We start from the raw sequence: 12819 nt of genomic DNA, 5'->3' as shown, positions 1-12819 counted from the left end.
AAAAAAAAAAAAAGATGTGGCACATATATACAATGGACTGTTATTACTCAGCCATAAAAAGAAATGAAATTCAGTTATTTGTAGTGAGGTGGATGGACCTAGAGTCTGTCATACAGAGTGAAGTAAGTCATAAAGAGAAAAACAAACACCATATGCTAACATATATATATGGAATATAAAGAAAAAAAAATGGTTCTAAAGAACCTAGGGGCAGGACAGGAATAAAGACGCAGACGTAGAGATGGACTTGAGGACATGGGGAGGGGGAAGGGTAAGCTGGGACGACGTAAGAGAGTGGCACTGACATATACGCACTACCAAATGTAAAATAGATAGCTAGTGGGAAGCAGCCACATAGCACAGAGAGATCACCTCGGTGGGTGCTTTGTGACCACCTAGAGGGTTGGGATAGGGAGGGTGGGAGGGAGACACAAGAGGGAGGAGATATGGGGATACATGTATACGTATAGCTGATTCACTCTGTTATACAGAAGAAACTAACACAACATTGTAAAGCAATTATACTCCAATAAAGATGTTTAAAAAAATAGCTATATCAAAATTACTCCATTTACAGATGTACCACTCATAACCTCTTTTTTATAAATTAAAACTCTGAAGCACATTTTCTTCAAAACAAAAATCCTCTTATCATAGTGAACAGAAAGCTACACATATGAATCTTTGATGCACCAGAGGTAAGGTATAAATGACAGAATAGCAAATTTATGATAATTTTAAAAAAGAGAGAAATAGACATTTGGTACCAGTTTGCCATACAATTCTTATGTAACTATTTCTTGAAAATTCACAACTTTTATCTCTTCACATAGATCTCACCACGTTTTCTTTCTGTTTTTGCAATTACTTTGGAAAAGTAAAACTTTTTGTTATTGGAAAATTTAAACTATTTGCTCTTTCTGGTGGACTTTCTCTTGCTAGGCTTCTATCACAGTCCATGCCGCAGCAAGTAGGAGCACATATGTCTCTAAGTTACTCAGCAAGGCAAAGGACAAGAAAAGTCAGTGAGATGGAGGTGACACTGAAAATACCACAAAAGGGTGAAGGGAACAGCATATGACTAAAATGAATGAAAGACATATTTACTATGAAGGGACCCATCAGATTGTCTAAACTTTATGTACGGAGAAGAAAGGCAATCTTAACCTAAAAAACAAAGGAGAATTTATCTATTTCTAAATTTAAAAAAACAGCTTAAGATAAACTGAACTTAGCTATTAACATACAATTCTGGAATATGGATTTATTATTGATGTGAGTAAAAGAAGGGAGACATGAAGAGAAGGGAAGGGAAGGGAAGGGATGAGAAAAGGATAAGAAGAAGAAAAAGAAAATGTGGTATTACCAGTGAACATAAAAAGCAGAACTAGCAATTTAAGGGTTACATGAGGCAATAGGAGTCAATTATTTTAAAGAATTATCCCAATATATACCGTTTTACATCTAATTTTAAACTACCTTTAGTTAATAAGTTCTTTTCCTGTGAAAGATACAAAAATTCATTGTAATTTGATGTTGGAATTTATTTGCTATGTTATACACTTAAATTCAATGATAGCAACTATAGGTGGAATCTAAGAAATACAACAAACTAGTGAATATAACAAAAAAGAAACAGACTCCCAATACAGAGAACAATCTAGTGGTTACCAATGGGGAGAGGGAAGGGGGGAGGTGCAATATAGGGGAAGGGGAGTAAGAGGTATAAAATAAGCTACAAGGATACATTGTACAGCACAGGTAATATAGCTTTTATAGTAAAAATAAGCTACAAGGATACATTGTACAGCACAGGTAATATAGCCAATATTTTATAGTAACTATAAATGGAGTATAACCTTTAAAAATTGTGAATCACTATCCTGTACACCTGTAACTTATATAATATTGTACATCAACTATACTTCAATTTAAAAAAAAACAACAATAACACAAAAAGAACAAAAAGGACGAAAGAGAGGGAGCAACAGAGGAAGGAAGGCGGAGAGAAGGAAGACACGTTTCAGAGACACACCAGCATGGTGCTCCCCATGGAAATGAAGTCCCAGGCCCATTTAATAACCAGTTGTATTTTTCTGAGAGAGAAGAGCTGATGGATGGCTCTTTGGGGGGTTGCTTTTGTGAGCTGTCTGCAGCAACCCCATATACAGGGGAACCCTCTGCAACTTCACCAATGGCCCAAAAACAGAGCCTGTCAGAATCTTCTCATGATCCCAACAGGATTCAGAGGCCCTACACTGACTGGGAGTGCAATTTGGGAGCACAGAAGCAGAGCTAGGTAGGGAACAATCAAATAATCATGCCACTGAGTCCATTCTCCAACTGTACCTATACAACTGTATACTTCTAATATTTGTAAGACAATATTGAGACTCGAAGATTGTTTAGACCATGCTAGAAAAAATATATCAAATAATTAGGTTACTTTAAAATGACTATTTTAAGAGATGAACAATAAAAACTAAGGAACATCCATTTCTTAGTCTTGAAATAAAAACCAGCCTGAACATCAGCCTCACTATCCATTCCCTCCATCGCAAAGCGGTCTCTATCTTCCACATCTGTGAATAATAAGCACCCCCAACTCCCATGTCTCATACTTACAATCCTTCCCTGCTGCCGTCGATCAGGGCTTGAAATAAGGGCTTGTTGTGTGGTATGGTCTGTAAGATATTTCCATCCCCTGTCACATAGCCGATGGCCCACTGTCCCAACCTAGTGCAGCTTAACCGGAAAATGTAGCTGTGAAACATAAGAAAATTACGTTTAATCACACTCAAAATGTAAGCTAACTACTACTAAACAATCTGTTAGATTTTTCTTAAGTGAAAGAATAAACAGAATCATTTAGAATTTCTATCTTCAAACTTATTTTTACACCATTTTCCTTCTCCATTTATTGATCTGTAAAAGAAGCAATGATAATAATTCCATTTAAGTGGTTTCATCTTTGAAGAAAACTGGGTTTTTAAAGAAAGGAAGAAGTTGTGATTTTTTAAAAAATAAATTTAGTTATTTTATGTATTTTTGGCTGCTTTGGGTCTTTGTTGCTGCATGCGGGCTTTCTCTAGTTGTGACGAGCGGGGCCTACTCTTTGTTGTGGTGCACGGGCTTCTCATTGCGGTGGCTTCTCTTGTTGCAGAGCACGGGCTCTAGGCGCACAGGCTTCAGTAGTTGTGGCACGCAGGCTCAGTAGTTGTGGCTCATGGGCTCTAGAGCGCAGGCTCAGTAGTTGTGGCGCACGGGCTTAGTTGCTCCACGGCATGTGGGATCTTCCCAGACCAGGGATCGAACCGTTTCCCCTGCATTGGTGGGCGGATTCTTAACCACTGTGCCACCAGGGAAGTCCCAGAAGTTATGATTTTTAAATATTAAGAACTTCATATTGGTTTTGGAAATTTTGGAAAGGACTTTTCAAGAAACTCTAAAAACATCTTCTCCTAGAAAGCCAGAAAATAAATATCAACCTGTCCCTTATTAGGATCCTTAATCGTAATCACACAAAGTAATTCCACACAGACTTATTATGACTGTCTGTTGGATCCCAAATAAAGTACATTCTGAAGAACTCAAATGTCCTTGTAATAGACCCAACTATTTTCTTTACCATGAAGCCAAAGAAATGAACCACTTTCCAAGAGAAAGGACCACTTAAACACATATCCAGCAAATATTTGTCAAAATCATTTGATTTGTTCACTGAGTTTTCCTAAACACCTCATCACACCTTACCTGTAACAGTTTACCACAGTCTAATCATTTCATCTTTAACTACCTAAAACTTAGAAGAAATCATTGTTACAGGGCAAGAAGGGAAGGAAAGGAAAACATCCTTTCAGAGGGTACTATCTTAAGAGAACTATTCCAATGAGACCTGGCTTTTGCTTCCAACACTGCCATTAATTATCTCCATGATCTTGAACAAAACACAAAAAGGACTCAGTTACTTTATTTATTTAGAATTGGACAAGATAATTTCCCAAATGACTTCTGTGTTAAATTTGCATGATTCTGTGACTCCAACCATATTACATCTTTCAAATCATACTCCAGAAGCAAGAAGACACTTTGACGCCAGTCAAGGGTATAAAAGTTATGGAAAAATCTGGTTATGAGAGATCCCTGAATGAAACAAAATGACTCACCTAAGCCACTGTCAATGTGCACAATATCTGGCCTGCTCTTGTGGTCACAATGAGAACCAGCTCTCAGTCTAAACCAACGACTCCACAGGAGCCACACTGTTTTCTGTACCCATTACCTCCTTCTAATATACCATATAAATTCTTAAAAATAAAAAAGGTGGAAATTTTTCATTATGGCAGAGAAGAAAGGAATCATCAATAACTGTACTCAAAAAGACTTTGCTAAAGGACAAATGACATTTGCACTACAAATCAAATAAAACGATATTAGAAGAAAAAGGTAGATTTAAAAAACCACCAAATTCATTCCTAAAATGAAATGACCCCTATGTGAAAGTCAGTGCACTCACAAACACTGGGATGGTGTCTCCTACTGAAACATGAGAGTGAAGGAGGGCAGATCTCCACTGTCATTACTGTCGCACCCAGCACACTGCTTGCCACAGCACGAATGTCTACTATGTGCCTGGTGCATTTCTAGACCGCATATGGGGAAAATGCCTGCACCAGGAGAGAGAGAGACTTTCTCCCGCCCAGATCTGCCATTAATAAGGTGTGCTCTTCTCGGTCAAAGCCAGAGGGGCTGATCACACAGCCAAGCTCTGAGTTTCACTCAATTTCAACATCAAGCATGAGGGTCTTATGGAAGACGTTCTCAAGGACATGAAACTGGTTTGGATTGTTAACAATGGGCTTATATGTCTATGTACTTACATGTGTTTGTCATGCATGTATATGTACACGTATATGTACTTACATGCATTAATATGTATTTATATGTAATTATGTGATTATCATAGAACCAAATTGAATGTCTTGAAAAAATACCTTAAAATAATGAACATGAAACTGATTTATTTTGTCATTAGCACAATATTCAAGTATTTAAATATACACACCTAATTGTATACATAAACATGTGTCATGAAAACAGTTAATATGCTAATATCCTACTCCAATTTGAAACTCTGAGACTTACTCTCTAAATTCATCAAATTACATACTACCATATCCTCTTTCACTTTATGAACACTAAATTTCAGAACAAGCACAATGTACCAATTTGAAGAACTGAATTAAGAAGCACTATTTTGGTCTATTAGCATTTCCCTCCCCTCATCCCCATGGGTGTTACTGATTTACTTAGGAATGAATCACAGAGGACTTTTCATCTTTACGTACATCACATAATATTACTGCCAAAAAGTCTTACCTTCCGGGTTTAGTGCTGTATTTCTGTAGCCGTGCTTTTACTTCATCGTACGTGAGAAATGCCATGTAACCCGGATGTGTTACAGCTAAGAAATTCCAATTCCGTAAAATAGAGCCCCAAGGCTAAAAATATAAATAAATTAAAAGATTACCTAGAGAATGTCAACTATCAATTACACAACAACCCACCATTTAATACACATACTAAAATTCTCCTGGATATTTTTTAAGTGAATATGAGCTTACGGGGTTTAGGCCAACTTCTATTACCTAACAGCAAACATGCAATTATATATTTTCTTTTTGGGGAAATATGATTATGCAGAAAACAGATTTCTTAAGAATAAAACACAGAAAGCAAAAAGGAAAACCACATAATCTCTTCTCTACAAATTCTATTCCCAATACAGCAGTTGTGATCAGTTTGAAACATAAACCACAACACTCTTCTGTTCAAAACTCTCTAACTTTGAGTAAAAGCCAAAGTCCTTATAAATGGCCTAGAAAGACCTTTGCAGGGTTGAGCCCCAGTTCCCTTTTTGTCCCCATCTGCTGTGACTCTCCCACTTTCTGCCTTTCCTCTAGACACGCAGGCCTTGTTGCTGCTGGCCTGAACATAATTATATTCTCTCACCTCAGAGCCTTCGCACTTGCTGATCCCTATACCCGAATTCTTTCTCCAAATATCCATGTGACCGCTTCCTCTCCAAACGTCATTTCCTCAATGTGGCCTTCTCAGACCACCCTATTTAAAACCACTAACTCTCATCTCATGCCTCATCTCCCTGTGTGTCTGTTTTGTTCACTACTCTGCATTTAGACATCTCACTTTGTAGAACAAAAAACTCTATCATGGAATGTAAGTGATTTGGCAAAGTCTACACATTGGCCATAAGCTACATGAGAACAAGGAACACACCTGTCTTGCTTTCCAAAGGGAGACCAGGCACTAATGCACAGTGTCAGAGCATAGTGATCAGGCTGGGGGAATAGCTGAAGAGGTCCTCTACTGAGTGACTTGTCTGCAAGGCCTCGACCCCCCTGGTAACAGACTACTGTACTCACATTTGGTTTATCCATGTACAATCACAAACTCAGAAAAGTTTATGGTTTAGAGGGGAGCTCTGTAAAAATCTTTTGCAGAAATAAACACAAACACACATGCACGCACACATACAGGGTTAGTATCCTTCTCTCTTTAATAGGATTAGTTGTCCCTCCAGTTACCGTGGCAAGAGAAGAAAGGCAGCCAGTAATAGACAACTTTGCTTGAGGGTGTGAATGAATCATCTCTGCCATATCTTTAAGGCTGAAGCTACATTTATCCAAAGGAATTGGCAGCATACTCTATCTGATGTGCCAGATTATTAACTCAAATCTTCTACATAAAAGGAAAAAAAAAAGGTATTTTGTGTTGCCAAGTGACAGTTGTTGAAATAGTCATCCTAGACATGATTATTGGTGGAGGGCTCCTGCTTTTGTCTGTTTTGAGACTTGCTCCTTGTGATTGTTAAGCAAGTTTCAAATTTACAAGGTGCAATTCTTTAAGGATTGTATCCCTTGAGATAAGGATAACAAGGGAAAGAATGATTTAGTAATGAAGAGTTTAACCTTTTCCAAAATAACAAGAAAAATCTTTAGGGTATTTCCCCATCACACTAGAATACGTAATTGGGGGAAAATGAGCTCTGGAGACACTTATTATGAGAGGTTCTGTCTATGTACTTGAAAAAACAAACAAACAAACATGTTTTTAATTTTCTTCTTAAGGGATGACTAAAAATTACATAAACAATACTTGGAAGAGTATTAGCATATGTTTAGAAAAACCGAAAAATTACTATTATAGTCACTGAGTTTTGTTTTGTTTTGTTCTACTTTCTCATCTACAAAGGACAAGGATGAAAAAAATACAAAATATTTGGGTCACTTCCATTAAAATCCACACAAATTAATGAAAGAGTTGTTTTACAAAATGCTGAACTTTATAGAGAGCCAATGCACAGATCAAATACAAGCAAAAAAAAAAAAGAAGAAACTGGAGTTTTGAGCCAAATGCAGTATTTAGCAACCATTTCTTAGTAATAATCCAGAGGGCCAGATTCTAATTGCAACAGTATTTATGTAATAGAAAGAGTCTGTGTACTATTTTTCTTGAGAATGCAACCCACAGTCAGAAACACCTGGTAGTTTTGTATTGTGTGTGTGTGTGTGTGTGTGTGTGTGTGTGTGTGTGTGTGTTTAAAGTATTTTGCCAACTAATGGCTTAAAGGAGGCAAAACAAAGTGATGGGAGAATGGTTATTTTCACAATTTGTTTCTAGGTTATAGGAAATCTTTTCTCACACACCAACACCAAGTTATTTGGAGATTCTTAAATGACTACAGAAATTAATAAAGTGAATTAAGAAGACTAGACCCTCCATTCTCCCAAAGGCCACTGTGTTCACCATTTACTGCCTTACAACCTACATTGGAAGTAGGGCCTCAGCTGGTCTGCCCAGATACTCTCTTAATCCTCACTACAATAGATGAGTTTCTTATTCTTCTTTTTCTCCCTGTTCCACAATGCTATATATTCCACAGTCAATAGTACATTGCCCCAAACCACTCATTCCTTATCCTGCACCTACTCATCCCATTTACTGCCCCATTTCTCAACAACCCAGTCTTCTCTTACAGTGGGGAAATGGAAGGAGAAGGGAGCAGCAGCCCCAGGGAGAGGGAAGAGGAAAGCAAAAGCCCTGTCTTTCCATTCCAGGACTTGAGCACTTGCCGATCCCAGCATCTCTGAACTACGTGGAGGGGAGAAAGATAAGGTTTAAGGCAGACAGAGGAAGGTGGCCATGCAAGACCTTTCCAATGACTGCCAGCACTTGTTCAAGTTCTGGCAAAATATGAGGATGAGGGAAGACAGGAAAAAGGAAAAACCAGAATCCACCAGCTTCTTGCTTCTTTCGTTTCCTAGGCAAGTCTCAACTTCACCTCCTCACCTCCACCGACACCTTCTGCAAACCCTTATGCTAGTTTTCTATGTCAAACCTCAATCCTCACGGTGTACCCTGCCCTCTTTCAGATGCCGCTCTGTTAAATACTCTATTCCCAATCATTTAAAGCTAGAAGGAGTCACTACCAATTAACCACCAATATCACAGCTGCAGCAGAATATATGTTCATGCAGTTACAGTAGCCACAAAACTTACATCTTTCATATAGAATACACAACTATAACAAGAAAGTATTATTCAATTGTTAAAGTTATATAAAAATAAAAGATCAGTAAACGTTAATACGTGTACTTTCTGTGCACACAACCAATTTTATTGTATTGTAAAGCACATATATGATTACAGTCTAAGCATAATGAAATCAGGAGAGGTGAAGAATCTGAGAAACACACAGGGGCTAACAAAAGTTCTTTAGCTACTGCTGTAATTAAGAGTGTTTTTTGTTTTTTTTTGTTTTTTTTTTTTTTGCGGTACGTGGGCCTCTCACCGCTGTGGCCTCTCCCGTTGCAGAGCACAGGCTCCGGACGCGCAGGCCCAGCGGCCATGGGTCACGGGCCCAGTCGCTCCGCCGCATGTGGGATCCTCCCAGACCAGGGCACGAACCCGTGTCCCCTGCATCGGCAGGCGGACTCTCAACCACTGCGCCACCAGGGAAACCCTGTAATTATGAATTTTAAAAGACACTAGGCATTCTTTGGTCTGCTAGTAAGGCTTTGGTTTTGTTATCTAATACTTTTCATAGTAGCTCTACTTAAAAGATTCTTTTCCTCTCCCACCCCCATGAGCATAAATAAGATATATGTGCCTTAGAGTGCTGAGATTACTTGGGCTGTTTTAAAGTGAAACAGCTTGTAAGAAAATATGTATACATATTAAGTAGCTGTTTGGGTAACTGCTTAACCAACACTAAGCTGCCCTCATACCTTTGATATGTAACTCTGAGGCATTCTAGTGTTTAACATCCTCACTAAAAAGTCATCTAGGCTCCCCACGGAAAATACACTCCTCCTAGAATAAACAGCTAGGATTAATGTATGAAAATAACTTTTGTTCTCTTCCTTCTCAAGGGGAAGAAGCAAAGCACCTACTATTAGAATGTCTTGGTATCATGTTAAATAAATGAAGTATCTGCAAAATTATCAGAAACTTTTAAAGAAAGGAGAGGTTCCATTATAAAATAATCAGTATCAGATAACACAACCTTTTCCTAAAATGTATCTTAAAGTCATTGGAAAAACATTAACTGACAACGTACGTATACCAAGGGAATAATAATGAAACTGCTGTAAACTGAAAATATCCAAAAGCATACTTCCTGCAGTCATTTATCTAATTTCCTATTCTATACATCTAGGTAGAATTATGATTATAAAGTTGTAATAAAGTAAAATGTATTCTATAAGTATTGTTGTTAAGAGTTAATTTGCCCTCTGTTAATGGATTCTTTCATAAATTAAAAGTTAATACCATGCAATCTTGTTTTCTTACATAATTTGGTTACCCGATCTTTGCGGGCGAGTACCAAGCAGGGTCATAAATCAGAGAAGCAAAATTCTTACAACATGAGAAACATGAAAACCAATATTATACTCTAACATTTGTTGAAAGCATGTTTCAAACAGAATAAATTTTACTGCAGACTAAAATAATAAAAAAAATTGTGTCAGAATATAAGCAAGCCTGGTTTTTGATCAATTAACATCACTTGCTATATAATTTTTATTATTAGAATCATAAGGATTTTAGGTGGGGTTCTCACTTTGTGACTACTTGAAATGAATCTCATAGATGATATGCAATTTAGTGGCAGAGGCAAATTCAAAGCATATTTCAAGTCTTCATGTTTAGGGTAATTCTATCAACACATACAAAAATACAAAATGATGGCACCCAGCTTTTATTATGTGACACCTGCTTCTGAATAGCTATGTGAAGATAATTATAAAAGAATGATTAAAAACCAAAAACAATAAACAGGACAAGAAGGTTAATCTCAAAGTCATTTATATTAGGGGAAAAAAAAAACAGGAAAACAAATCTAAATTTCCCAAATGAGAGATTTGCTACATTAATGACAGACTATTTTGATGGAATATTCTGTAGCAACTGAAAATTGAAAATTATATTGATGAAAATACTTACTGACATGGAAAAATGTTTGTGATATACAGATGAAAGAGCAAAGCAAGCTGTAAAAACAGTACACATCACAGTAATCTCCTATACAGAAAAGGATGAGTTTGCTATTTATTTCCAGGTTCACTATTTTCCCTTCTCACCTAATGAATGTGGGAGGCAAAGGGGAGAAGAAGTTGGGATACAACCTCAGCAAATGCCCACCTATAAAACCTGCATTCTGGGCTTCCCTGGTGGCGCAGTGGTTGAGAGTCCACCTGCCGATGCAGGGGACGCGGGTCCGTGCCCCGGTCTGGGAAGATCCCACATGTCGCGGAGTGGCTGGGCCCGTGAGCCATGGCCGCTGAGCCTGCGCATCCGGAGCCTGTGCTCCGCAACTGGAGAGGCCACGACAGTGAGGGGCCCGTGTACCACAAAAAAAAAAACAAAAAAAACAAAAAAACCTGCGCTCTATCAGTTACTGGGCTAAAATGAGCAACAAAGTAAAGTGAGAAACCAAATAGGGACTTTAAAGTAAAGCTCCTTTACATCATTCTTCTCAAAGCTAATAAGCAACCTCCAGGCTCGGAACACCAGATCCTCCAAACTCAAACTCTAAACTTACAGCAATAACCAAAAAAACTTGCTTTAAAATTGCAGACTACCAAAAATGAGACCATTTCCCATATATTTGTATGTATGCATGTGTGTGTGAAAAAGAGACACATACACACACACAGAAGGGAGGGAAGTGGAAGAGAGGGCAGGATTAAGCAAATACAAAGCTTACCTGAAATAGCCTGGTAAAAATATCAAATTCAAAAACTGAAATGTAATCATTACAAGTTAAATCAATTGTTGATTTTAGAGCCATTGCTTCCAGGCCAGAGCTAATTTGATGGACCTCATGAAGGCACTGTCTGAATACTTTCCATGGTACAATAGTTCTGTGCGAGAGAAGAAAAAAAAAAAAAAATGAATCAACTGTCATTTAAGACATACCTTCCATTGAAACAGCACAATTCAATCATACCATTAATATAATTGCATTTGTACTAAAAGACAAACAGTTGAGAATACTGTTCATAATTCAGAACATATGTAATGGGTTTTGCTAACCGGATTATTCTCCATTTGCTAAGAATGTGACAAAAATGTAAATCAATTTTTCTCTCCTTGCCTATCAAGATACTTCTAAAAGTACTTCAGAAGAAGGTATTAGATCAATGTCCTGTAGGTCTGACCTCTTCATTTGTATATGCAAGGTTATGTAACTTTGAATCAAGTTAAATTCTTCCCCTCCATTTATTTTCTTAAAATAATAACAAGATGATGGATTCATATAACAGTAAGAATTCTTTATTCAGTGCATAAGAAAGTTCAGGTGGAAAGTCATTAAGACATTTCTGCCACCACCCCGATAATGTTCAACAGAGATGGAAAGCCACTTTATCTAACCTTTCATATTAATGCAAAGGGAAATTTTAATAACTTTTAACCAACCCCACTGGCTATCATATGGAAACTTATTTATTCAACTTATTCATTAATTTAATCTTATTAAATACCCCATATCAGCATTTTACTACATAATGCACTTACACGGTTCAAAAATTTAGAAGAGCATAGAATGGTACGCAGGGGAAAGTCTTCCAACCCATCCTGTACCTGACCAGTTTCCAACATTCACCCACCTCTTCCCCACCATGAAAATGAGTAACATCCATTATTCGTTCCTTACTTTTCCTCCTTTTGGAATGTTAAATGCCTATTCCTGAACAGGTGGAAGAAAGCAATCATTTCATATTTTAAACATTTTAAGCTGCAGTTTTCATAACAGGACAGCATAAAAGCTATATACACCCTCTTCTAAGATTGCAAATATTTAAATCTTAGGTTTTTCTTTACTTGTATCTCTTGAGAAATAAAACTCAGGCTGAATGGACAAAATTGGCCCCATCTGACACTAATCCTCCCAGTGAAGCGGCACCATAAATGTAAAACTTTCATATTCATTCAATAATTATCTGCTGCAGTGGCTGTCAAACTTGAGCATGCATCAGAATCACTGAAGGGCTTGTTAGCACAGAAATTTCTGATCCTCAACCCAAGATATCCTGATTCAGCATGACTGGGGTGGGGCCTTGCAACTTACAGTCCTAACAAGTTCCCAGGTGATGCTGATGTTGCTGGGCTGGGGGCAACTCATGGAGCGTCACCAGTCTATGTGATCTGTTCATTGCTACGGCAGGACACTGTGGAGAAATACAATTATGGAAATACGAGAAACTATCTCTGCCCTTGAAGAACACACTCTTT

The 12819-nt window shown here is 37.7% G+C and overlaps 1 protein-coding gene across 1 annotated transcript in view; it reads right to left on the bottom strand.

Moving 5' to 3' along the window:
- CBLB (Cbl proto-oncogene B) overlaps positions 1-12819 on the bottom strand; it is a 213974-nt gene that overhangs the window by 91369 nt on the left and 109786 nt on the right. Inside the window, exons 4-6 of the mRNA XM_007461677.1 lie at positions 11291-11447; positions 5380-5501; positions 2626-2763 (exon numbers count right to left, since the gene is read on the bottom strand). Coding sequence (XP_007461739.1) covers positions 2626-2763; positions 5380-5501; positions 11291-11447 — 417 coding nt within the window. The remainder of the gene's footprint in view (positions 1-2625; positions 2764-5379; positions 5502-11290; positions 11448-12819) is intronic.

The sequence above is a fragment of the Lipotes vexillifer genome, unplaced genomic scaffold, assembly GCF_000442215.2.
Source record: "Lipotes vexillifer unplaced genomic scaffold, Lipotes_vexillifer_v1.1 scaffold1164, whole genome shotgun sequence".
NCBI lineage: Eukaryota > Metazoa > Chordata > Mammalia > Artiodactyla > Lipotidae > Lipotes > Lipotes vexillifer.
Note: the sequence above shows the minus strand (reverse complement) of the source record. Positions and strands in the feature narration are given on the sequence as shown.